The 27,152-nt window shown below is 37.5% G+C and overlaps 2 protein-coding genes across 7 annotated transcripts in view; one reads left to right on the top strand and one right to left on the bottom strand.

Annotated features, from left to right (window-relative positions):
• Nucleotides 1-89: 89 nt before the first annotated feature.
• LOC126827547 (potential E3 ubiquitin-protein ligase ariadne-2) lies at nt 90-27,152 on the bottom strand. 5 transcript variants are annotated; one of them, XM_050557010.2, is made up of 15 exons: nt 27,049-27,152; nt 15,849-16,144; nt 15,032-15,099; nt 14,370-14,439; nt 13,746-13,896; nt 13,004-13,125; nt 11,344-11,453; nt 10,632-10,749; nt 10,260-10,310; nt 9,090-9,135; nt 6,872-6,999; nt 5,942-6,085; nt 3,930-3,998; nt 2,912-2,995; nt 90-1,854 (listed from the first exon to the last, which is right to left on the bottom strand). In XM_050557010.2, exons 2-15 carry the CDS (start codon nt 16,074-16,076, stop codon nt 1,783-1,785), a joined length of 1,461 nt encoding a protein of 486 aa, XP_050412967.1. In that variant the 5' UTR covers nt 16,077-16,144; nt 27,049-27,152; the 3' UTR covers nt 90-1,782. The 5 variants fall into 5 exon arrangements, with proteins under 5 accessions (XP_050412967.1, XP_050412969.1, XP_050412966.1 ...); XM_050557012.2 differs by lacking the exon at nt 27,049-27,152 and adding an exon at nt 20,152-20,258; XM_050557009.2 differs by lacking the exon at nt 27,049-27,152 and adding an exon at nt 19,325-19,722.
• The window catches only part of LOC126827508 (RNA helicase Mov10l1), a 34,842-nt gene continuing 27,784 nt past the window's right edge, over nt 20,095-27,152 (top strand). For both annotated transcript variants that reach the window (XM_050556924.2, XM_056102478.1), the window contains exon 1: nt 20,095-20,172. The gene's annotated coding sequence lies outside the window, so the exon portion shown is untranslated. The remainder of the gene's footprint in view (nt 20,173-27,152) is intronic.

Below are 27,152 nucleotides of genomic sequence, written 5' to 3'. Positions count from 1 at the left end.
GAACAGTATTCTCACGATGACTTTGATCATCCTAAGCAGTCAGTATACTACAGTACTGCAGAACAGTATTCTCTTGATGACTTTGATCATCCTAAGCAGTCAGTATACTACAGTACTGCAGAACAGTATTCTCTTGATGACTTTGATCATCCTAAGCAGTCAGTATACTACAGTACTGCAGAACAGTATTCTCTTGATGACTTTGATCATCCTAAGCAGTCAGTATACTACAGTACTGCAGAACAGTATTCTCACGATGACTTTGATCATCCTAGGCAGTATATATACAGTACTACGGAACAGTATTCTCTTGATGACTTTGATCATCCTAAGCAGTATACAGTACTGTGAAACAGTATTCTCTTGATGACTTTGATCATCCTAGGCAGTATTATAAACTACTGAATGTTTCGGAACAGTATTCTCTGGATCCAACTCACAGTGACAATCAAGAAGATAACGTTAATTGCAGTTGACGTGTACTCACATTGATTGTGTTTGATTGTTATCACCACACCCTTTCTGCTACTGGGACTAACACAACTCTATTTAGTGTCTGTTATGATTATCAATTCACACAAATTCAGACTCATAATTGAAGTCCACTATATGTTGAAATGAAATGAAATGTGGTTTAACGTCTTACTGTTCTGCTCCGAACTGGGCTAATGAAAACGAGCATACACCATACAGAATGTTATGAGGGAAATTTTGCCTGGACTGTGGCACTACAGCCTACTCTTATATCGAATTCCAACTGTCAAGGGATCTTTTACGTGCATGCCGATGTGTACACAGGACCTTGGTTTATTGTCCCCTCTGAACGACCAGACAACTGTCCTTGTCAGGCCCTCCGTCCTGCATCACTGACAAGGGGGGAATCACGCCGGAAAATCTGGATGAACTTTCTCGGCCAATGCAGGGATCGAACACCCGACCTCCAGGCTATCGAGCCAGCGTCTTACCCACTTAGCCACTGTGCCCCCTCACTAGCATGTAGGGGTCTTTAGCAGTGGGAGGAAACTAGAGGACACAGAGAAAACCCACGAGGTTGGACAGACGACCCTACTCCTTGTCACGTACAACTGGGGATTCGAAACCACGCCAGATGACTCAATGACAGATCGTATAATACAGCACGCACGTGCTACCCATTCGGCCATCCAACCCCTCTTACTTGCAATAATATATAACAGAGAATTAACTGATTTCAATATAAACTTGAGTTTCTTTTTGTCGTCAGGTAAAACCTCCAACTTGTTAATTCCACTTAGGGGGTACTCGATTGAACGTTCTGGAATTGAATTCCTTCAATCCCAAAAATAGTGACAATCGAGTGAAAAGGCGGATTTCGGGCTACATCCCATGCGTCGACTGAATAAGTTAATATCTCAACCAACCACGCAGCTGAAACCTTTTAATTACGTCACGATTCTACTCACACCACCTCCGTTGTCGGGACTGACAGAACTGTGACAGAACTGAACTCCGCGTTACTCGATTGTAATTCTGTCAATTCGGGACGTTCTGGACTGTGAATCGAGCATCCCCAAAGAATCTGTCAATATAGCCAAATATAGCTGTTGTTTGTGGACTATAGGGACCAATACAGCACGCGAGTGCTAACCATTCGGCCATCCAACCTTCTAGCCAAATCTGGCTGTTGCTTGTGGAGTATGGGGACTAACAACCAACTGTTTTGGGTTATTTTGAGATCTGAGGTTTGTCATGGAATAACCAACATATTTAATGAAATTTTTACTGTACAGATATATATTAAAATCAAACTTCTAAGAAATCTTTTAATAGTGTCAGTCTTCTCTTCTCAGCTATGTCCATTAAATTCTCTAATTCCTGAAATCAAAACATCAAACTGTAATAATACTTGCAGGAGGACTACACTACACACAAACAAAACCAACAAGACAAACCCATGGACACAACAAACTACACAGGGAGAGAGAAATGGGGTTTAACGTTCACTCGACACAAACTAGGTCATTTCGGGACTAACGTATGGTTTAATTTTATTTCAATAATTCGCTTGCGCATAGGGGTCTTTAGCAGTGGGAGGAAACCGGAGGACCCGGAGAAAACCCACGAGGTTGGACAGGCGACCCTACTCCTTGTCACGTAAAACCGGGGATTCGAAACCGTACGCACGTGCTAACCATTCGGCCATCCAACCCCCCCCAACAAGACAAACCCATGCACACAACAAACTACACAGGCATTGCAAGAATGAAAGAATGGTTCAATACATTTCTCACATTTGAATGAATGGATGAAATTGGGTTTAACATCTAACTTTTCAGCACCTACTCTAGGGGTTTATGTCAGACAGTGTGCTATTAGGGAAATTTTACCCAGGCAGCGGCACTACTCTTGCCAAGGGATCTTTAACGTGCATGCCAATGTATACACAGGTCCTGGTTTTTTTTGTCCCATCCGAACAACTAGACAAATGTCCTCGAGGGACATTTTGCCAGGACAGCAATTGAATTTCAACTATCATGGGAAAGGTTCTCTCTTACATGCTCTTTTCGTACCTTAACAAAAACAGGCTGTTATTTACATATCTGTGTGCTTATTTCTAAATAAGAAAGAGAGAGAGAGAGAGAGAGAGAGAGAGAGAGGGGGTTTAACATCCACTCGACACAAACTAGGTCATTTCGGGACAAACATATGGTTCAATTTTATTTCAATACTTCGATTGCGCGCAGGGGTCTTTAACAGTGGGAGGAAACCGGAGAAAACCCACGAGGTTGGACAGGTGACCCTACTCCTTGTCACGTACAACCGGGGAATCGAAACCACGCCAGTTGATTCAAGGACAGACCTTATGATAAAGCGCGCACGTGCTAACCATTCTGCCATCAACACACCTGATTTCTATATGATAAAAACTTACCCCTGTGTCCGATATTTCTGCTCTCTCTACCTTCCATGATAAATTTTCTACTTCAGCTTCCAACTGAGCTTGTTGATACTCAAACTATAAAATATTTTCAAAATATATTTATTCCTGTGTAAAATAAAAGACTAAATAACTAATGGGTTGTCCGTGACTTGTGAGAACCTGATCAGTCGAAACAATTTAGCATTTAAAACTATTTTTGACCGTCCAGAACCATGGTCTCTGACAGTTTTTAGTCACTCGGCAAACCTCAACAGATTCCAGTACCCTACATCTAATCTCGGCTGTATGACAAAGTCCGCCATTAGAACTACTTTCAAGTTCCCGGATTACAATGGCGTTGTCCATGATGACCAATGACGTGATTGATGACGACGTATTTGAAGAATGTTTTTTCTTACAAAATTTTCAACGTTTAAAGTTGTTTTTCTTTCAAGTTTATACAATTTTCTTTAGACAAGGACAAATTTGCACTGAAAATTCTACACACTCTTCGAACGCCGCAATTTTGAGAACTTCTTTCTAAACGCGTGCAAGTTTCCCTCATAAGTAAACCGGTGCCGCATCGCAAATGTATAGGCGTAGGTACATATCACTTACTGTCATACAGCCAAGGCTAGATGTAGGATACCGGAATCTGCCGAGGTTTGCCGAGTGAGTTTTTAGTGAGTTGTACATGATCTACTTTTGCAACCAGCTGCAGACAGTTTTCACCAGTCTACGGTGACATGAGCATAGGCTGAGCTAGTCAATAGCAACTAGTTTATAAGTCATCTGAAACATGGGTTGTGGCATTCTGATTCTGACTATCATGTGAACATCGTGTGTCTTCAGTAGGCAATATCACCAAGTACTGATGACCGCTCTCTACCAACACCGGGATCGAACCCGCGACCTCCAGGCTAGCGATCCATCTTCTTACTTACTTAGCCACCGTGGCCCCCCCCCCCCCAACCCCCAAAAAACACATTTGGTAACAAAGCACTATAATTTTAAAAAAAAAAGTACTCACCAATTCTTTTCTACCCCCTCTATCAAGGTAATAGGCGTAAGGATACGTGTACTGTAAAGAGTAACGACACTGAAAAATACAAAACTTTATTACAGATACAGTTCAACTTCAACCACAAGTCATATTCCTGAAGCAATGCCCCGAGAAATCCCTCTCTGACCATCGCTGGATTGACTTCTGATACTTCTTGAGCTTTTGAGGGAGTTTGTCTATTCTTCCCGTTCAATCAAATCACTTCTAAGTACAGCAACATGACAGCCCTTCGTTTAATCTGGGGTCTTCCCTACTTTGGACAGTGATTTAAGGTATTAAAAATGGTTAAAGTATTGTTCATCTCCAAGCGGTATTGTTTACATGGTTTGTCGTTTTGATAGCCTCGTTTGTCACGCAATTAGTTTTTCTGTAATATTCTACTATGCACTGGTTAATTGGGAGAAGTAAATTTCGTGCGTCATGGCGTAAACATATTTGGAGCTCTGTTTAAAGCCGAATGAGATTGTTACGCAGTTCAGTATTGGTTGTTAGTCGGACTCTTGACCAATCATAATTTGGAACAGAAATTTGCTTTCATTACAGCAGTGTTTCAGTGGGATTAGGTCTAATTAAACGAAACACTGCGAGGTGTATGAACACAAGTCGGAGATTGTAGCCCAAAAACAAAATGAACGACATATACAGTTCAACTTATATGTCCAAAAATTACTCAAGCTGAATTTCAAAAAGATCTTAACTGCTGGCAAAGTAATCAAAGTAATCATCTTGCTAGTGTTGCCATTATTATATAACACATGGTCATATGTCATTATTCGGAGTGGTTCCCCCTTGTCAGTGATGCAGGACGGAGGGCCCGGCAAGGCCAGTGGTTTTTCCTCCCATCCGAATGACTAGACCACTGTCCTTGCCGGGCCCTCCGCCCAGCATCACTGACAAGGGGGAACCACTCCAAACAATGACATAAAAATGACCATGATTACTTGGCCAGCGGTTGAGATCTTTTTGAAATTTTCAATAATTCGCTTGCACGTAGGGGTCTTTAGCAGTGGGAGGAAACCAGAGGTCACAGAGAAAACCAATGAGGTTGGACAGGCGACCCTACTCCTTGTCACGTACAACTGGGGAATCGAAACCATGCCAGTTAACTCAATGACAGACCTTATGATACAGCGCGCACACTAACCATTCAGCCATCCAACCCCCGTATCATACGATCCAGGACATACGGCATCTGGCAACAAATATTCTCCAACACAAATTATCACATAACATATATATTATAATAAAAATATGTGATAATTTGTGCTGGAGAAAATCTGTGGCAGGTGCTCTATGCCCAGGCTTGTCGTTCATCACTCGGCAAACCATGGCAGAGTCCGTTACTCTACATCTAGCCTCGGCTGTATGACGGCAAGTGATATGTACCTACGCCTATACAATTGCGATGCGGCACCGGTTTACTTATTAGGAAAACTTGCCGCTTTTAAAAAGAGGTTATCAAAATTGCGTCATTCGAAGCGTGTGTAGAATTTTGAGTGCAAAGCTGTCCTTGTTTGAAGAAAATCAAGTAAATTTGAAAGAAGAACAGCTTCAGACTTTGAAATATTTGTATGATAAAACATTCTTCAAAGGCATCGTCATGGGAAACGCTGTTGGTAATCTGGTAACTTGAAAGTAGTTCCAATGGCGGACTTCGTCATACAGCCGAGGCTAGATGAAGGGTACTGGAATCTGCTCAGATTTTCCGAGTGGTCCGTCATATATATGCCCTATTACTTCCTCACTATTCTACTTTAACAAAATCGATTAATACTAATTAGTTAAATGTGCTCTGAAGCCTTCTTAAAACCACTATGGTATATAGAGTTGTTCCCCTTGTTAATAAAAGGCGTTAGTCCTAGAGCATTATGGGATTGGGTGAACTTCAAGATGGAGGTTTGTTTTGATGGACTCTTATAAAAAAAAAACAATCCAGGACAATCCTAAACACCCCAACACAACAAGTCAATATGCTATACCTTTTTAAGAAGATCAGCTGCTTTAAGAAGATACTGCCATGCTATCCACGTTCCTTCATTATTCATCACTTTCTCCTGTATTCTTGTACTGATATTTTTTAATGTCTGCTCTTCTAATGTTAAACTTTTGGCATGATTTTCCCACTGTAGAACACAAAAAAACATGTATTATTACATGAGAACAAATACTCAACACTTTCAATTGACTTTAGATCCTAAAACATAGAATTTCTTTAGATCTGAAAATTTTCAACTGACTTTAGGTCTGAAATTAGTGAAAACTTTCAATTGACTTCAGGTCTGAAAACTTTCAATGGACTTCAGGTTTGTAATTAGTGAAAACTTTCAATTGTCTTTAGCTCCCAAAACTTTCAGTTGACTTCAGGTCTGAAAACTTTCAACAGATTTGAAATGGATTACAAATAATGTTAAGATATTTTCTATTGAAGTTAACTTACGATATTTCTTATGATCTAAACGGAAAGTTATTAGAAAGCTCAAAATAAATAAAATACAGAAAAAATTGTTAAAAGTCAAAAGAGAGAGAGAAAGATCTTTCTCTGCCAACGCAGGGATCAAATAAGGGACACCCTGAAAGAAAGATGGGGTTTAACGTCCACTCGACACAAACTATGTCATTTCAGGACTAACACATTGTTCAATTTTATTTCAACAATTTGCTTGCGCGTAGGGGTCTTTAGCAGTGGGAGGAAGCCAGAGGACCCGGAGAAAATCCATGAAGTTGTACAGGTGACCCTACTCCTTGCCATGTTCAACTGGAGACCGCGCCAGTTGACTCAAAGGCAGACCTTATATACAGCGCGTCACGTGCTAACCATTCGGCCATCCAACATCCCTTGCTGTGTAATAAACAGACTAATTTTTTCCATTTCAAGTGTTGTACATGTAGTATTATATTAAATAACTTACCCTTTCATAATAAAATAAATATTTTTTGAGTGCTTCTCTTGCTTGTACATGTACTGATTCATTGGCTATGTTAGGATTTTCTTTAAATCTACTACATTCATAGTATTCACTACCATGTGTCTTCCATTCTATAATATATACAAACATCACAACCATTAATCACGTAAAATACTCGATATTGACAATACCAAAAATAAACTCAACTTCCTGTTTTAAAGGGACAATAACACTCTTGCTGGCTTGACAGCTCCAGAAAATAAATAATAGCCTTATTTTAAGTATTAGATGTTTAAGTATCCTACCTGTTGTGTAAATTATCCATTACATCCTATTTTACTTTTCCAGAGGGTTCGAAAATATTTTTAAATCCAAGTCACATTTGAAAAGGTTTACGTTAGGCTTTTCAAATCATTTAGTTTAATTTTTCCAATTTTTTAAATTAGGTGTGTTAAGATGAAATTTGTATCATCAATTAATTGGAATATTGTAAAATAGTACAATTTGTTGACCAGAATAAAGATTGGGACATATTATTCAGTTACAACAAGAGTGGTATTGAGCCTTTAACATGACCCACCCTCTCTTCTCATGACAGCGATTTTGAACACTGTGATATCTTTATGTACTAACTTTTTCATTAATTTACCTTCTTTTATTTTAATTACTCCCTCATATATAAATAACCTTTAATCAACCTGTCCATAATATCATGTATTATGTATTGGAAGTTAAATTTGTAATAAACAACATTACTTTAGCGCTATAGAATCCCTTGCAAACTACAATAATGTGAAATCTGAATCTCTAATAAGAATATCAGTCCAAAAAATGGTTCAATTCCGTTCAATATTAACAAAGACGGACTGTTTCCATGAACAATATTAAAGCAATTTTCTGGAAGGACATGTTCAAGCAGAAACTGAAGCAGCGGGGAATGCTCTTTAGTCCGGGGGTTCACTTGTCCGCGAGTTCATTAGTCCACCGATATCTATTATTAGGGTTAGGGTTGGGTTAGGGTTAGGGTTTATTAGTCCACCGATATCTATTATTACTATTAGGGTTAGGGTTAGGTTTATTGATACCCATATTTATAGCATTTCTTATAGCGGCGGACTAGTGCACCCGTGGACTAGTGAACCCCTCTCGAAGGAGCAACATTTTAATGACTAAATGATTTCTGGAAATTAAGGAATGCATATCAGACATTCCCTTTTTGGTCATACAATAGATAAATTTAAAGATAAACGAGTTTACACAAGTTAACAGGGGACAATCAATAAAACCATGTCAGTGATGTCATTTTACAAAAGCGTTTAACCCATTTGCCCCAAACCACCCTAACTAGGGCTCTTTATGTTCACAGTTGCCACGCCCACATAGGTACACTGTAAACCAGGTATCATTCAATTTTACGTATCTAGCATTAATTTCTTTCACAATCGTTTAACACCAAATCTTCGTTTAAAAATTCGTAAAAATCACCCAAAACGCTTGTAAATTGGACACTCATTATCAAAATTGAATGGTTAGCTTTAAGTTGGACACAAGTACAAATTAGATGATTTTGGGTGATTTTAAAAGATCTTTGCAAATTTTGAAACAAGGATTTGATATTGTATGAATGTGAAAGAAATCGGTGCTAAATACACAAGATTAAATAATACCCGAATTACATTGTATGGTCCTGTCATACGCAAAACTATTCACGTATCTCCGGCAGTTTGAGGCGGTCTAAGAAACAGCATTTTCAGACTGTTTCTCTGTGTCCAGGGAGGTATTTATCACATTCTGATTAAAATACAGATCTATATTTCAATTTGTTTTTTTATAAATTTGGTTGGCCTACACTACATGAAGATCTGACAAGTTATAGTGGGAGTTCATGTCAGGGGTCAAACAAGCGGCTTTTGACTCAGTGACGTCAGGCATTTGATTAACCAATCAGCGTTGATGTTTCTAGTGGGTTACCCACAGTTCTGTGCATCAGAAGGTCAAGAACTCGTCGTAACAGATCGTTTCATTGGCTAATCCTTTACATCATCCAGAACACGTCAATGATAACAACTCTTCCAGATTCTAACGTAGTAAAGACAAGTAAAACGAAATTTTAAACTATAAAAATGAAACGAAATAGGATCTGTGTTTTAACCAGATTGTATTTATCAATATATTACTTTTCTTCAAGGAACTGTGGTAGTTAATATTCACATAGACTTACCTCCTAAACACATCCAACAAAAATCTGATTTACACTTGGAACATTGCTGAAAATAAAGAAAATCAACTGTATTGTTCACATATTATTTACACAGAGAAATAGGTTTAATGTCCACTCGACACAAATTAGGTCATTTCGGGACTAACATATGGTTTAATTTTATTTCAAAAATTCACATGCGCATGGGTGTCTTTAGCAGTGTGAGAAAATCGGAGGACCCGGAGAAAATCCAAAAGGTTGGACAGGCAACCCTACTTCTTGTCTGATTCAAGTGGGGATTCCAAACCACACTAGTTGATTCAATGACAGTCCATGTCATTTCACATGCGCGCTTTAAACCATTAGTTCAACCCTCATTTTATTGACAACCTCTAAACATCATTTGAGTGATAGACAAATCCCTTACTAACTACAAGATTGTCAAAGCTCGATTTCTAAAAGGAAGATCAGTTCCAAGATGCTTCAAATCTGTACGGTATACACAAAGTTATTGTGGATTAAAAAATCTAAAACATAATGAAGCCGTTGACGGGAGAACAAACTGTTAAAAAGTAAACAGTGAGGTAGGTGGAAGTAATCTGTGTAGCAACTACCACCTTCTTGAGGAGCTGCTAAACAAGCTTGGCAGATCAGTGAGTAATCTTGATCTAATAAATAATGGATCTCCTAACCTACGAAAAACACAGGCTGTGTTGATAAGATAGGTATTAATGATAACGTTTCAGTTTTTATATCTGATGATGGTCGACTAAAGACCGAAACATTATCATTAAATCCTATCTTATCAAATCTGTACCATTTTGCATCTTCTGAAGTCAGCATCACCTGACTTCAGATGCTGACCATGGTGGCCGAATGGTTAACATGTGCGCGTTGTATCGTAAGGTCTGTCATTGTGTCAAGCGGCGTGGTTTCGATTCCCTGCTTGTACATGACAAGGAGTAGGGTCGCCTGTCCAACCTCGTAAGTCCTCCAGTTTCCTCCCACTGCTAAAGACCCCTATGTGCAAGCGAATTAAAGAAACAAAATTGAACCATATGTTAGTCCGGAAATGACGAGTCTCTTGTTTTCTGTTTCAATCCGTATATTTTAGCATGGATTAAGCTGTGAAAAATTAGATATTGTCCAAAAAAATAACAAATTATTTTTGATAAAATAAAATTGACCTACCATGTGGTTGCAGCCGCCATTTTTCTCAATACAAACATGGCACTTAGGGCACTGAAATATCGAAAGAAAAAAATCTAAATTTTTACAAATAAATAAAATCATTTCGGAAAAATTGTCATTTTCCTCTAAAATATTAACCAGTAATCAAAATTAAGCTTTGGGAACATCCATTAAAACTTCAGCTTCCAAATACTAATTTAAAAAAATTACTGAATTGCTCTTCTCAAAAGCTTTTAGTTCCAAATACTAAAGATACACTATGGAAGATTAGATAAATAGCTGGCAGTTCTCACTATATTAGTTAAAAACTAGATAATGTAAAGGGAATTTGCTTAACAAATTTATGGAGTATTGGTCTGTTTGTGGACTTACATCTTTAGTATTAGCACTAATATAGTTAGCTGTTTCAGAATCATCGGCACATTTCATTAACCATTTCTTTATCGTGTCACAATCTGTTGGTGCATGATAATCTATACCACATCGAAAACTACAAAATATAATATAATATACGTTTCTATAATTCCACCAAGGAGATTAGGGTTTAAACCTTCCTTGTTTAATAATTCATGGAACCCTTCAGAAATGAAATGAATTGAAATGGGGTTTAACATCCTACTGTTCTGCTCCAAACTGGGCTAATGAAGACTGGCATATTTTGCTTGGTCAATAGCACTACAGCCTACTCTTATATCGAATTCCAACTGTTAAGGGATCTTTTACGTACACATCAATGTGTACATGGGACTGTCCATGTCAGGTCCTCCGTCCTGCACCACAATATTATTAGTTCTTTTTATAGAACAACATAAAATACACCAGACAGAATGTTGGGTACTTGTCACATTCAATGAACTAGTGACATTTAAGAATTGCTTGTGAAAAATTCTTGAAGGCTCGAATGAAAGCTTTAAAGTGTACAGTTTTTGTGCTTAAATTGATGCTAAGGAATGATATAATTCGCGGGGAATTGCTCTGAATTTAGATGGGTATTATCAAGTTAAATAGATGACCACTTCAGCCAATCGGGATCAAGAAAATTACAGACTTGTACTGCAATACGCTATAATGTTTGTGAACTCACCAAAATGTAGATTTGCACATATTACATTCAACTCTTTTGGCCTTGGGTTCTTTCGCTTGAACAACGATAGAACAATTAGGACCTGGACAAAATCGTAATTGTGAATGACTCTGAAAGAAAAAAAAATATCAAAAGGTTGTTATAGAGAGAGAGAGAAAGGAGAGAGAGAGAGAGAGAGAGAGAGATGGGATTTAACGTCCACTCGTCCACTCGACACAAACTAGGTCATTTCGGGACTGTAATTGTGAATGACTCTGAAAGAAAAATAATATCAAAAGGTTGTTATAGAGAGAGAGAGAAAGGAGAAAGGAAAGAGAGAGAGAGAGAGAGAGAGAAATGGGGTTTAACGTCCACTCGACACAAACTAGGTCATTTCGGGACTGTAATTGTGAATGACTCTGAAAGAAAAAAATATCAAAAGGTTGTTATAGAGAGAGAGAGAGAGAGAGAGAGAGAGATGGGGTTTAACGTCCACTTGACACAAACTAGGTCATTTCGGGACTAACATATGGTTTAATTTTTATTTCAATAATTGCTTGCGCAAAGGGGTCTTTAGCAGTGGGAGGAAACCGGAGGACCCGGAGAAAACCCACGAGGTTGGACAGGCGACCCTACTCCTTGTCACGTACAACCGGCAAAAGGTTGTTATATGCAATCAGTCATAAAAATGTTGTTTTACATTTACTTTCACTATAAAAAAGTGAAATGAAATGGGGTTTAACGTCCTACTGTTCTGCTCCAAACTGGGCTAATGAAGACGGGTATACGCCATACAGTGTGCTATGAGAGAAATTTTGCCTGGGCATCGGCACTATCGCCTACTCTTATATTGAATTCCAACTGTCAAGGGATCTTTTACGTGCATGCCAATGTATACATGGGACCTCGGTTTTAAATCCCATCCAAATGACTAGACAGCTGTCCTTGTCAGGTTTATTATAAAAACAAGTAGAGTAGTACTATATAGACCACAAAAAGAGCATGACGTCATCGTCACCATCTTGGAACTGTGACATCAAAAACCAATTGATGAGTAGCTTGGGGACCATGACTGGGTGAAATAGGGTTTAACATTTACCCTTCCATGACTGGGTAAAATGGGGTTTCACATTTACCCTTCCAGGACTGGGTAAAATGGGGTTGAACATTTACCCTTCCATGACTGGGTAAAATGGGGTTTAACATTTACCATTCCATGACTGGGTAAAATAGGGTTTAACATTTACCCTTCCAGGACTGGGAGAAATGGGTTTAACATTTACCCTTCCATGACTGGGTGAAACAGGGTTGAACATTTATCCTTCCATGACTTGGTGAAATAGGGTTTAACATTTACCCTTCCATGACTGGGTGAAATAGGGTTGAACATTTACCCTTCCATGACTGGGTGAAATAGGGTTTAACATTTACCCTTCCAGGATTGGGTAAAAGGGGTTTAACATTTACCCTTCCATGACTGGGTGAAATAGGGTTTAACATTTACCCTTCCATGACTGGGAGAAATAGGGTTTAACATTTACCCTTCCAGGATTGGGTAAAAGGGGTTTAACATTTACCCTTCCATGACTGGGTGAAATAGGGTTTAACATTTACCCTTCCATGACTGGGAGAAATGGGTTTAACATTTACCCTTCCAGGACTGGGTGAAATGATGACCTACCTTGATGAGATCTGTGAAGGAGAATTTAAAATACTTTTCTCTCATGGATGTGTCTTTTAATATACCACAGATAAAATCTTCTGGTACTAATAGTTTACAATCTTTACCCATACATTCTATACCTGTAATATAAACAAGGGCTGGTCACAAACACAAAAAACAAGGGTTGGTCACAAACACAATAAAACAAGGGTTGGTCACAAACATAAAAAACAAGGGTTGGTGACAAACACAATAAAACAAGGGTTGGTGACAAACACAATAAAACAAGGGTTGGTGACAAACACAATGCACCAAAGGTTGGTCACATACACAATAAAACAAGGGTTGGTCACAAACACAATGCACCAAAGGTTGGTCACAAAGAAAATACACCAAGGGTTGGTCACAAACACAATAAAACAAAGGTTGGTCACAAACACAATAAAACAAAGGTTGGTCACAAACACAATAAAACAAGGGTTGGTCACATACACAATAAAACAAAGGTTGGTCACAAACACAATAAAACAAGGGTTGGTAACACAATAAAACAAGGGTTGGTCAAAAACACACTGAATAATGAATGGAATTGAACCATTTTTAGAGTAAAATCTTTTCTAGAAATTAAACTGTCATGAAAATGTATGCGATTAATAATCCCTAATACGACGATGAGACTCTTTAATTAACCATAAAATAGGATAAATTCATAAAATAAGATATATGTTAAAAGAAAAGTAGATAGAATTATCTCCCCTACCTGTAGTTAATCCTTGGTTAATTTGAATATTAAAGTGCATATCCCAACATTCGTTGCAGAATAAATGTTGACAAGAAAGAGCTTGGAATTCATCTTTAGTAAGTTGTTGAACACATATAGGACACGTATGTGTTATTCCCATTATAATATCCTATAAAATAAAAAAACACAGAAACTCTATTAAACATAATAAATTAAAGATTCACAATATAACATGCCATCAGGTTTAAAGTCGCACTGCATTAGCCGAGAAAGTTCACTGGGATTTTCCGACGTGGTTTCCCCTTGTCGGTGGTGCAGGACGAAGAACCTGACAAGGACAGCGGTCTAAGTTGTTCGGATGGGACGAAAAACCGACGTCTTGTGTACACATTGGCGTGCACGTAAAAGCTGGAATTCGATATAAGAGTTAGTTGTAGTGCCACTGTCTGGGCAAAATTTCCCACATAGCACACTGTATGGCGTATGCCTGTCTTCATTAGCCCAGTTCGGAGCAGAACCCCATTTCATTTCTTTTTTTTTTTGTTGACGACCAGCTGTCAACAGGAATTTTTTTCAGCTATTTCATTTCTGCCCCCCCCCCAACATTCATCGGGACGGTACCCCTATAAATAAAGCCTGTACCTGGGATATGTTCTTTTTATCGGCAACAATTCTTGAATCAACTAAAAATTTCTCTGGATCTCTTTGATGTCTACAAATAAAATAATATTCAAATTACTGCAACTTTCTGGATCATGCAAAAAAATGTTCTGGTTACTCAGTTACTACTGCAGCATTTAAGAAGGGTCACATGACTTGTTTGCAGAAAAATTATTGCTGTGCATTAATTTTTCTGGCATTAAAGGGAGGTAACTGTCTGTGATAAACAGGTCATGCAGCCATTTACAAGTGATGCGGCCATTTACAAGGGAGTAACATCCACTTGACAAAATCAGGGTCATTTTAGGACTAACATCTGGTTCAATTTTGCGTCCATAGCAGTGGGAGGGAACCCTATTCTTTGTCAGTTATTGGGAGTTAAAACCACTCCACTTGACTCAGTGACAGACCCCATGATCTAAAGCGGGAGGCAATCGATGGGACCAGAGAAAACCCACGAGGTTGGACAGGTGACTCAACACCTCATCAATGACAGACCTTGTGATCTAAAGTGCAAATCTTAGACCATTCCACGACCCAACCCCCCTACCAGAAAACAGTATAAATATCCTACATGTACTCTACCATTCCACTACCAAGCCTACCCCCACACCAGAAAACAGAGTATAAATATTTTAGTCTACCTTTCTATGATTAAAGATCTCTGCCAACCATGGGCATGTAATAACATTTTCGCTAATGAGGGAGTAATCTGAAAGAAAAAAATAACAAGAGTTTCATCACTTAATACTGGCAAGAAAACAAAAAGTATATGGTTGGTCTACTTCCATTTTGCACTAGCATTAAAAACATACATTTAACCAGGCTCTAGACTAATCAGGAGTTCCTAATACTATGTACATGTATCACTTAAAGGGCATATGGTTCTATTCTTTGGCTGAGAATAACAAAGTACAAATTCTAGTTTTTAGACAATAAAATTTCAGTATCCTTAAGATATTTTTGTTCAAGATGTCAGAATAGGGTCCTTTGGGCTTTATTCATAAAAATTAAATTATTTTAAGAAAGACGATTTTTCATTGGTTGAGAGTAATACAATCTATATTTTATTTCGTTTTTTTTTTTATACTTTCGATGGCCTGCACTACATGAAGATCTGACCAGTTGTATTGGGAGGTTGTGTCAAAAGTCATACAATTGCCTTTTGACCCTATGACATCAGACATTTGATTAACCAATCAGCATTGATGTTTCTAGTGGATTACTAGTTCTGTGCACCTCACACCAAGAACTCGCTGTAACAGACCGTTTCATTGGCTAATCCCTCACATCATCCAGAACATGTCAATGATAACAACTGTTCCAGATCCTAGTGTAGTAAAGACAAAACGAAATTTTGAACTATAAATATAAACGAAATGAAATACATTGTAGGATCTGTGTTTTAATCAGACGTAAATTTTTCTGAATAAAACAAAAGGCCTCAGACGTGTAACTGACCTTTAAGGAGGTACACAATGCTTCTACTTCCTCGTTCAACAACCTCTCGACATCTTCCACTTTTAATAAATCAAACTCGAAATATTCTGGATCATCACTTTTCTTTGGTTTATCTAGATCTAGATCATCATTGTTGTCATAGTAATAATTATCATATTCATCTTCATCATCTTCGATATGATCATCACTATATTCATTATCTGATTCTTGACTCATTTGTCCAGACATCTTGTCCCAAGACTACCAATACGATGAGAACACGCATAGACTACCGGACCATAAAACAAGTTTTCTCGCTGAAAAAGAGAATAATCGATGCCATATATTTAAGGTCTCACTCTCAGACTACCGGACCATGAATAAAGTTTAACCAAATATAGATCCACATAAAAAAATATTCTGGTTCTAAAATACAGCTGTGTCACTTAAACATACATTATACAAGAGCTGAATCTGCCTAATGCAGATCTTTCTTTAGGCCTTTAATGTTATCTAAACTACATGTATTAATTAGACATTAATTTATTAACAAAACAAGACCATATTCAACTCTCGATGCCATCTTATGTGTCAGATTTTCACTGGATTTGAATCTGATCTACTGCTCTATGATAATTAAATCCAAAAATGGATAATCCAGACTATGTTTTTTATTGTACCGATTTTAGTAATGATAATCGAGGCTAGGCCTAAAATTCAATCGCTAATATCTTGGTTCAGAGTGGAGCAATTTGACTGAAATTTTCAGCATATTCCCATTACATTTTCTAGTTTTTAACTATTATAGTGAGAACTGCCAGCTCTTTATCTATTCTTCCATAATGCCCCTTTAAAAATTGAATGCATGACTCCCACAAATACAATATAAAAGCATCCTCACTGATCACAACACATTCATCGATCCAGCAGTAAAGAGGGGGTAACTCTATTAAATGTATTTAATTGAATTCGAAAGTACTACATACAGGTTGGATTATCAACTGATAAATGATATACCGTAATCGTAAATTAACACCGTAATCGTAAATTAACACATTGTTATCATTCATCTGCTTAATTTGAAAATGATCTTTTAAGTGGAGAATGATAATGATCCTACGTTACCATGGTTACCTACATGTACATGTACACTTGAGGTAATGAAAAAGAAATGGCTGAAATAATACTCCATGAAGATGACGAGAACAGCATTCATATATGTAGCATTGCTTTTTAAAATGGGAGAAATATTGGCTGAGTGAGTAAGGCATTGGCTCTCTAACCAGGGCCCTTATTCACGAAAACTTAAACTAAGATACAATCGAAATTTTAACAAATACTGCCTGACCTGGCCTCAGAAATTAACCTCTAAATTGAAGCAGGGCCCTTATTCACAAAAACTTAAACTAAGATACAATCGAAATTTTAAGAAATACTGCAATTCGATTGGCTGACCAGTAAAATCAATTTGCATATATCCAATTTGCATATTGGTCAGCCAATCGAATTGCAGTATTTGTTAAAATTTCGATTGTATCTTAGTTTAAGTTTTCGTGAATAAGGGCCCTAGAGGACCTCTACTACACCACTGACAAGAGGGAACCGCGAAGGAAAATCCTGATGAACTTTCTTGGTCAGGCCGACTCAGGAATCGAACACGCGACCTCCCAGTTAGCAACCCAATGTCTTTCTCACTGAGCCACTGCAGTGCAGCTACCATTTATACGAAGAGAAGGAGAGAGAGATGGGAGTTTAACATCCACTGACCAAAAGTACATGTAGATCATTTTGTTTTAATTTCATTTCGATTATTCGTTTGCGTGAAGGGACTATAGCAGTTGGAGGAAACCGGAGGACCCAGAGAAAACCCACAAGGTTGGACAGGCGACATAACTCCTTGTCATTTTCAAGTGGGAAATCGAAACCACTCCACATGACTCTATCGCAGACTTTTTGATCTGGACCATTCGTATACCCACCCACCCTACATTTATAAGACCACCACTAATTAGAACAAAATACATGTACAGAATAAACCAACTGAACACGTCATCTCAACCCGAATAGAAAGATAAAAACTTATAATGTTTCACAAGACTGGTCAATATATGTTAATGTACTAATAGTAAGTGCAGGAAAACCGCACTACATGCAAAACAAAAATCTACAAGATAAACCTGCGGACAAGACAGAAAATAGACATTGGCACCAAATAAAAAAATATCAAATCAAGTGAATGTCCTGTTTTGGTTTAATCCTGACTGAATAATTATAACAAATTAAGAATGTTTTACGAAACATAGGCCAATATATGATTATCACAGTCAATATAATAGATCAATAATATCCTGTCTTGATTCTTAAAATCATCATTGAATAATTATATTTAACAAACCATCTAACGGATCAATTTCTCCTTAAGTCAATTTCAATGCAACTGAATGAAATGACAGGTCTAACTTCAGTACACATAACATTAGTCCACTTGTTCAACTCTTAACCTAACCTCAAATCTATTTTACAAATCAATTTATCAAGATTTGGCACAAAGGAAAGACTTTATTTGAACTTTGTTTCAACTGTAAAAACCTCAGGTATACAAATATTTCTGTGTATCTTACATGATCTAATATGATAAAACAAAGCTACACGTATAAAATAGAACAATACATTATTATATTTCTTCTTTTTCTACAAACTCCATTCTTACCTAAATGTAAACAACTAAAAATTCATTTCAATAATAAATTTCTTATACACATACTTAAAAATACATTATGCAAGAGATAAATCTACCAATTGCGGGTCTTTCTTTAGGCCTGAAATGTTTTCCAAATTATTAATTAGATATTTATTAACTTATCCAGACCATAATCAACTCTTGATGGCATCACTAGCCTGTGATATTTACTTGATTATGATCCCATTTGCTGCTCGACTTCCATTCATAATTTAATCATGAAATGGATGATCGAGACTATGTTTTTAATCGTACTGACTTTAGTAATGATGATCGGGGCTTAATTCTTGGTTCATAATGAATCAATTTGACAGACATTTTCAGCAAATTCTCATTACATTATCTAGTTTTGAATTAATATACAATGAAATCTGCCAGTTCTTTATCTAATCTTCCATAATGTAATAATAATGTATCTTTAATTCACTTCTACCTTAACCCTTTAACCTTCAGATTTGGGGGGGGGGGGGGTTTCAACTAGGAAAAGCAGTTAAGAATGTAAGAATATATCCTGCAACTCTTTAAATTTAAGAATAAATCATACAAATGTATATATATTTTTGGAAAGCTCTTAAATTCCTCTATTCAGTGGTATAAAATATTTGACATTTTTTACTTTTATAGGTCATGACCTGCAAAATGGCCTGATAAAAGGGTTAAAATTCATTTCAATAATAAATATCTTATATACATGTATGTATAGGTTTTAAAACGACTTCTATCATACATGTACATGTATATTACACTATTGTCTAACCTGCTGTGTTTATATTTGTGTAGCTGGACTAATTTTTCACCTTTCTTTCTTCTCACAATGTGTATAGCCAGTATCTACTACATGTACAATTTGTTTATCAATTGACACATATTGTATCACTATTGTCGATCGATACAGAGAGAGGGTTTAACGTCCACTCGATACAAACTAGGTCATTTCGGGACTAACATATGGTTCAATTTTATTACAATAATTTGCTTGCACGTAGGGGGTCTTTAGCAGTGGGAGGAAACCGGAGGACCAATAGAAAATCCATGAGGTTGGACAGTTGACCCTAGTACTCCTTGTCACATACAACCTGGGAATCGAAACCACGCCAGTTGACTCAATGACAGATCTTATGATGCAGCGCACACACACGCTAACCAATTCGGCCATCCAGCCCCCCAACACTACTGTCTAACCTGCTGTGGGTACCTTGTTAATACCTTCTTTGAAATTGTAAAAAAAAGTTGATATAAAATTATTGAAATAAAATTGAGCCACCTGTTAGTCCCAAAATGACATACATGTAGTTTGTGTTGAGTGAATGTCTTTCTCTCTAGTCCCAAAATGACCTGGTTTGTGTCGCTTGGACATTACCTCTCTCTCTCTCTCACTCTCTCAGTGTTTATACCTTCTTTTAAATGATAAAAACTGTGTTTACTCTCAGCCGAATATAGAATCAATTGTCACCAGAACATGATTTTAACGTCAATATCCTCTTCCTGAATAATCAGACATGTGTTGGCAGAGTATTAAACAAATCCATTTATAGAGATGTGTCTTAAAATAGCACTGGATAAAAAGCTTCAATAAAAGGTTACCTGGCTAAATCTTCTATACAGGTAAGAAAGACACTGGATAAAAACAACCAAAACAATGACCAGAGGTCAAAGGTCACCTGTCAATAGGTCAGCAGACCATCTGTCACCAATTATCAGTAAACAGTGGATTCCTTTATGAACATTGTACATGTATGTTGTCTGTATGTATACCTACATAATACAATGGTTTCCTTAGGCCAACCATATTTAATTTTCAGATCTTTTGTCAATCTTGATTAAACATGCATTATGTAAGATTTAGATAAAGAGCTGGACGTTCTTGCTATAATAGTTCCAAAATAGATAATAAAAAATTAATATATTGAAAATTTCATTCAAATAACCTTATCACTGTCTGAAGTTTAAAATAGATTGTTCATTGTAGCAATGTTACTTGTTATTGAGACTCAGCCTCGCTTCTACATTTTTAAATTAAATCATTAAAAGTCTAGCGTATTTCAATCTGTTTACACATGCAATAGGCAGATTAAGAGAGAGAGAGAAATGGGGTTTAACGTCCACTCGACACAAACTAGGTCATTTCGGGACTAACATATGGTTTAACTTTATTTACATAATTCGCTTGCGCGTAGGGGTCTTTAGCAGTGGGAGGGAACCGGAGGACCCGGAGAAAACCCACGAGGTTGGACAGGCGAAGGCAGATTAAGCTCTTACACAATGCAAGAGAGAGAGAGAAATGGGGTTTAACGTCCACTCAACACAAACTAGGTCATTTCAGGACTAAGACATGGTTCAATTTTATTTCAATAATTCGCTGGCGCTTAGGGGTCTTTAGCAGTGGGAGGAAACCTTAAACAATGCATCTTTAATAAATGTTAACTTGATTGAATTACTTGATTAATGTTTAGTTTTTTAAACTTTCAAAACTTCAAAACAGGGAACTAAAAGACTTTGAAAAACACAACCAAGTATCACTGGTTTGTAGATTAGTCTTTTTTTCCCAGTGCCCCCCCCCCCCCCCCCCCGAAAAAAATGTTTTGCCCCCCCCTCCCGATAAAAAAGTTGCCAACCACAGCTCTAAAACACCTACTGTAGGTAGACTGGGCCCTCCCCCAACTAAAACCTTCACTGCCCCTCTACGCCAGCAAGCTGGCTATGGGCCTGTCCCAAAGAACAGAAGAATACATCTGTGTGGCCTAACTACACATATAAATATGTAAACTATGGCCATATGTCAATTAACAACATGAACTGATTCTAATGAACATGATAATTAACCATTTATAGACTACTGTTAGGGTGACCCACCATAAATAAATATCTCCATATATCTCGACAATTACGCCACAATACTTATATATATGCCAAGCCTCAAATCAGTTCCACACAATTATAGTCACTAAATAAACGATCATGTTGTACTTAATAAGCTATGGCCATTAATCACGTATAAATAATAGACTGAAAACTGGTTCCAAGAGTCGTCCATAACATCCAGACACTTTTGAGTAAAAGATAGGTTACGTGCCCTTGTTTTGAAATTAGTCTCGCTTAACCAGTCTATCGACCATTCTACGTCTGATTGACAGGTCGGGATAATCAAGACTACTTTTTTACGAAACATAACAGAAAGCTAGAACAAGAAATTGAATTTAGAAATAAGCACGTTAGGTAGCTCAACAATCGTTTTAAGAAGCTTGTAAAAGTAAAATGAAACTACTGCTAGTATCATGTTCTTGCCTAACCTGAGTGTTTCAGAGATATTATTTGTACTAAACCAAAAGATGCCGCTCTTAACGGTACAGTTAATGATAAAGCGATTTAAAAAATGAAACGAACGTAATTTCTAAATCTGCTGTAATAACCAAGAAGCTTAATTTTACTGCTATTCAAAATCGTCAACAATAAATTTTTTACGGCTGTAATAGTTGATAAATTTGTAGAGAATTGCATGTGCCATGGCTATTTATAGTATCATACTGTCAGAAAGTTGGTCTCGGCACGGCGAATGTGCATGCTTCAGTGGTAGTCTCGAACTATCAGCGGTGGACTGTATTTCTGTGAGTACATGGGCCACCCTACTACTGTACGTCATACGTGTATACATTTATCTAGATAGACATAAACCATAACACATACCAGGGCCGGCGGAAGCAATTCTTGATTGGGGGGGCTTCCATCCTAGGTCCTTATAGGCGTGGGTCCAGGGGTCGCAATAACCTGGAGAAAAGAGTACTTGCAGCCAAATTATTGGGGGGGGGGGGGCTTTAGCCCCCCGACTCTGCCGGGCCTGTACTTGCGGACAACATCTAATAATATACACATGTACATGTATATTTGGGCTACGTTTATACTACTGTATTAGCTTGATAACTTTTAGAGAACATTCTTTATAAACGTTTGCGTTACTGTATTAGCTTGACAACATTGAAAGAGAGATTGGGTTTAACATCCACTCTACACAAACTAGGTAGTAGGTCATTTTGGGACTAACATACAATTCAATTTTATTTCAATAATTCACTTGCACATAGGGTACTTTAGCAGTGGGAGGAAACCCAGAGGACCTGGAAAAACCCTGTGGTTGGACAGGCCATACTCCTTGACACATACAAGTGTGGAATTGATACCAATGCCACTTGACTTAATGACAAACCATTCGGCCACCCAATCCGTTGAAATGAAATGAAATGATATGGGGTTTAACGTCCTACTGTTCTGCTAATAAACATGTACTAGGCTAATGAAGACGGGCATAAGCCATACCGTGTGCTGTGAGGTAAATTTTGCCCGGGGAGTGGCACTATGGCCTACTCTTATATAGAATTCCAACTGCCAAGGGATCTTTTACGTGCACGCCAATGTATACACAGGACCTCGGTTTTTCGTCCCATCCTAACAACTAGACAGTTGTCCTTGTCAGGTCCACCCTCTGTTCTGCACCACTGACAAGGGGAAACCAGGTCGAAAAATCCCAATGAACTTCCTCAACCGATGCAGGGATCAAACACGCAACCTCCAGACTAGCGAGCCAGCGTCTTACCTACTTAGCCACTGCGGCTCCCCAACCCGTTGAAAGAATACTTGTCTTATTTCCAGTGTTAGATGTATTGTCGCACATTAAGGCCTGCCCAGATAATCTTCCATTTGTTAAATTAGTTCTTGGGATAGGACAGAACTGGCATAAACGTCGTTGTCCAGGGAAAAATTATCCTCAGACTGGGTGAAAAGGACACTGGATGTCATATGTCCTTCTTCACTGGTCCGCTTGATGCATTTCCATTTCATACAATTTTAGATAATATCCAGATTAGCCCAAGAACTTCTGATGAAGTATCAGGAATAAGACCACAAAATGGTAAGTGCAGGAGGACCTCACTACACACAAACAAAACCGATAAGACAAACCTGCGGATAAGGCACAAACTACACAGACATTGCAAGCATAAAAAAAAAAAAATGAAATAAAGTGAATGAGAGAAAGGGAGAGAAATGGGGTTTAACGTCCACTCGACACAAACTAGGTCATTTGGGGACTAACACACGGTTCAATTTTATTTCTATAATTCGGTTGCGCATAGGGGTCTTTAGCAGTGGGAGGAAACCGGAGGACCCGGAGAAAACCCACGAGGTTGGACAGGCGACCCTACTTCTTGTCACGAACAACCGGGGATTTGAAACCACACCAGTTGACTCAATGACAGCCCTTATGATACAGCACGCACATGCTAACCATTCGGCCACCCAACCCCCCTAAAGTGAATGAACAAGATGACTCAGACTAAGTCAGCAATACTTGAGATTATTCCCAGAGATTTTTATGATGAAATACATGTACATGATGACTAAGTCAGCAATATTTGAGCTGACATTAATCCAATAGAGATAACTTAAACAAACAGAATAACAATGGAATCAATTACGGTCATATAGCCACCATTGGGATATCAATAAATAATTAATTAATGGATTCAGTTATAATAGCTGCAGTATTAGAGAAATTAATGGGAGCCTATAATACAGTACAGATGAGCACTATTCTATTTAATGGTCAAAAGCTACATTTAGCAAACAATTCAAAGATTTATTTTATACTAAAATAATCGATACACAGTACATATGTAAAAAGATCAATCTTACATTATATAGAACTGTGCTATGGACCAAGAACTGAGTATGACGCCATCGCAGCCATCTTGGAATTGTAGTCTTTTGATCCATGGGCAATTGTTCAATGAACAAGCATTACAAGTTTCATGTTCACTGTAGGGTGACCCACCATAAATAAATATCTCCAAATATCTCGACAATTACGCCACAATATTTATATATATACCAAGCCTTAAATCAGTTTCACACAATTATAGTCACTAATTAAACGATCATGTTGTACTTAATAAGCTATGACCATTTAATCATCTATAAATAATAGACTGAAACTGGTTCCAAGTTTCGTCCATAACATCCAGACACTTTTGAGTAAAAGATAGGTTACGTGCCCTTGTTTTGAAATTAGTCTCGCTTAACCAGTCTACCGACCATTCTACGTCTGATTGACAGGTCGGAATAATCAAGACTACCTTTTTACGAAACATAACAGAAAGCTGGAACAAGAAAATGAATTTAGAAAAACGCACGTTAGCCAGCTCAACAATTGTTTTAAGAAGCTTGTAAAAATAAAATGAAACTACTGCTAGTATCATGTTCCTGCTAACCAAAGTGATCCAGAGATATTATTTGTACTAAACCAAAAGATGCCGCTCTTAACGGTACAGTTAATGATAAAGTAATTTAAAAAAAAAAACGAACGTAATTTCTAAAGCTGCTGTAATAACCAAGAAGCTATATTTTACTGCTATTCAAAATCGTCAACAATAGATTTTTTACGGCTGTAATAGTTGATAGATTTGTAGAGAATTGCACGTGCCATGGCTATTTATAGTATCATACAGTCCACCGCTGGTAGTTCGAGACAACCACTGAAGCGTGCACATTAGACGTGTCGAGACCAACTTTCTGTAGAGTGCATGGATCACCCTATTCACTGTACATGAATTGTCGGTGCCTTGGCTTTTTTGCAGAGCTTCGCCCCCTAGAACAACAAGATGAGCAAAGCTTGAGTACCCTTTCTTGTGTCTTCAGAGAGAGAGATCTAGAGAGAGAGAGAGAGAGAGAGAGAGAGAGAGAGAGAGAGAGAGGGGGGTAATGTCCACTCGACACAAACCAGGTCATTTTGGGACCAACATATGGTTCAATCTTATTTCAAAAATTTTTTGGTGTGTACGTGTAGGGGTCTTTAGCAGTGGCAGGAAACCAGAGGACCCAGTAATAACCCATTAGGTTGAAGGAAACCGGAGAACCTGGAGAAAACCCATGAGGTTGGACAGACATTCCTACTCAATGTCATGTACTGTACAAGGGAAAATGGAAACCACACCACTCAATAGACCTTAGTATCTAATATTCATGCATTTAACAAATAGACCAAGCCTCCCGCTTGAACACTGATGTCTGTGCATTAGTAATTATCTTAATTCTCCTAATCTGAAGCAGAATAAAATTCACTGCATCACGATACAATTCAAATCACAAAACATATTCGGGTCACAAAATCTAAAAATTGTAAAATGGATTTATCTAATGTTTGTATTTTCATGTACCTGGTAAGCAAAACTTAAGTATTGATAACAGCGGGTAAATAATCTAAAAAGAATGTTGTGCTGGGAGGGGAGAGACAAACAATCCAATTTAAAGTAGCCAAGTCTCTAATTCAATATCATCCAAAATCTTCGACATTGAAAACACGAATTATTTGTCAATTTAAATCAAAATTGATGTTGTGATCTTACCGGGAAAAGATAGGCTTCTGATATCCAATATTTAACACAAAATAAACATTTTACCATTGGTACACGAATTATGTACCATAATGCGTTTCAGGCCCATTCTAACAAGGGACTGGAAGAACGAGACTAGACATTCAACAAGTCACGTCAAACGGTGACGGCATATTCATATCGGGAAAATATGCGCAATAAATACTATGTAGACTAGAAATTTTGATTCGATTGAGACTTCAGACATATTTCGCCGAACGTAACTGATTTGAAATTAGAGTAAAAATGGAAACGATTGAATGTAAATCAGTTTATATATATTCCTATTACATTATTATATGCGTTACGACCCATTTGTGTCAATTTCTAGGTACCAAATATTAGCGATTTAGCTCCTTTAATGTAAAATAAAGCATTGCTATTATTAGGCTATCAATTTCAGAGAGACAAAATCCCATATTCAATGTAGGCCTACCGTCTAGGTCTGCTAGTTATGAATCAACACAGATTCTCTGGGAAATAATAAAAAAGGGGCCAAATTTCGCTCACATGGGATGGGGTTCGAGGACAATCCAAAATGTAAACAGAGCACATTAGGCTATCAATTTCATAAATTTGGGTTACATATATGTCGCACAAGCCTATATTTTTGATGAATCTTTCTACCAGAGAGAGAGAGAGAGAGAGGGGGGGGGGGGAAGAGAGGGGGAGAGATGTGGTTTAATGTCTACTTAAACTACTAACTAGGTCATTTCGAGACTAAGTACATACATGTAATAATTCTACACGAAAAGATGTTTCATAATCGACCCAACCATTACATCACCATACACTGTAACTTTATATCGTTTTTTTTATTTTGTTTTTTTTTTTATCACGTGAGGAAATACATGCAATAGGACACGCAGAGATGGTCAATCCCACTTCCTAGTACACTACCGTCTGCCTGCCAGTTAGAGTCGACACAGATTCTTCACTGACTTCAGGAAATAATTCTAAAAAAAAAAGAGGCCAAATTTCGTTTTCATGGCTTAGCTTACAAAATTATTTATCTAAAAACTTCATCTTATGAAAAGAAAAATATCTGTCTTATACATACCGATATCTATAGTCCTCTAATTTTATAGAATATTTCTATTATTTCTTGATGAAAAAAGAAAATTACTCATACAATAAACAATGTTTTGATTCTCACAAAAGAAG

This window comes from Patella vulgata, chromosome 7 (genome assembly GCF_932274485.2).
Source record: "Patella vulgata chromosome 7, xgPatVulg1.2, whole genome shotgun sequence".
Taxonomy (NCBI): Eukaryota; Metazoa; Mollusca; class Gastropoda; family Patellidae; genus Patella; species Patella vulgata.
The sequence above is the reverse complement of the archived record's forward strand: the minus strand, read 5'-3'. Positions and strand labels throughout refer to the sequence as shown.

Excerpts from the sequence above, each read along its gene's own strand:
- LOC126827547 (XM_050557010.2), bottom strand. The coding sequence starts at position 16,076 with ATGTCTGGACAAATGAGTCAAGAATCAGATAATGAATATAGTGATGAT. Across the intron at positions 6,086-6,871 it reads ATTTATTTTATTATGAAAGG|TGGGAAAATCATGCCAAAAG; the intron begins GTAAGTTATTTA and ends TGTGTTCTACAG. Across the intron at positions 1,855-2,911 it reads CAGAAATATCGGACACAGGG|GAATTAGAGAATTTAATGGA; the intron begins GTAAGTTTTTAT and ends TTTTGATTTCAG.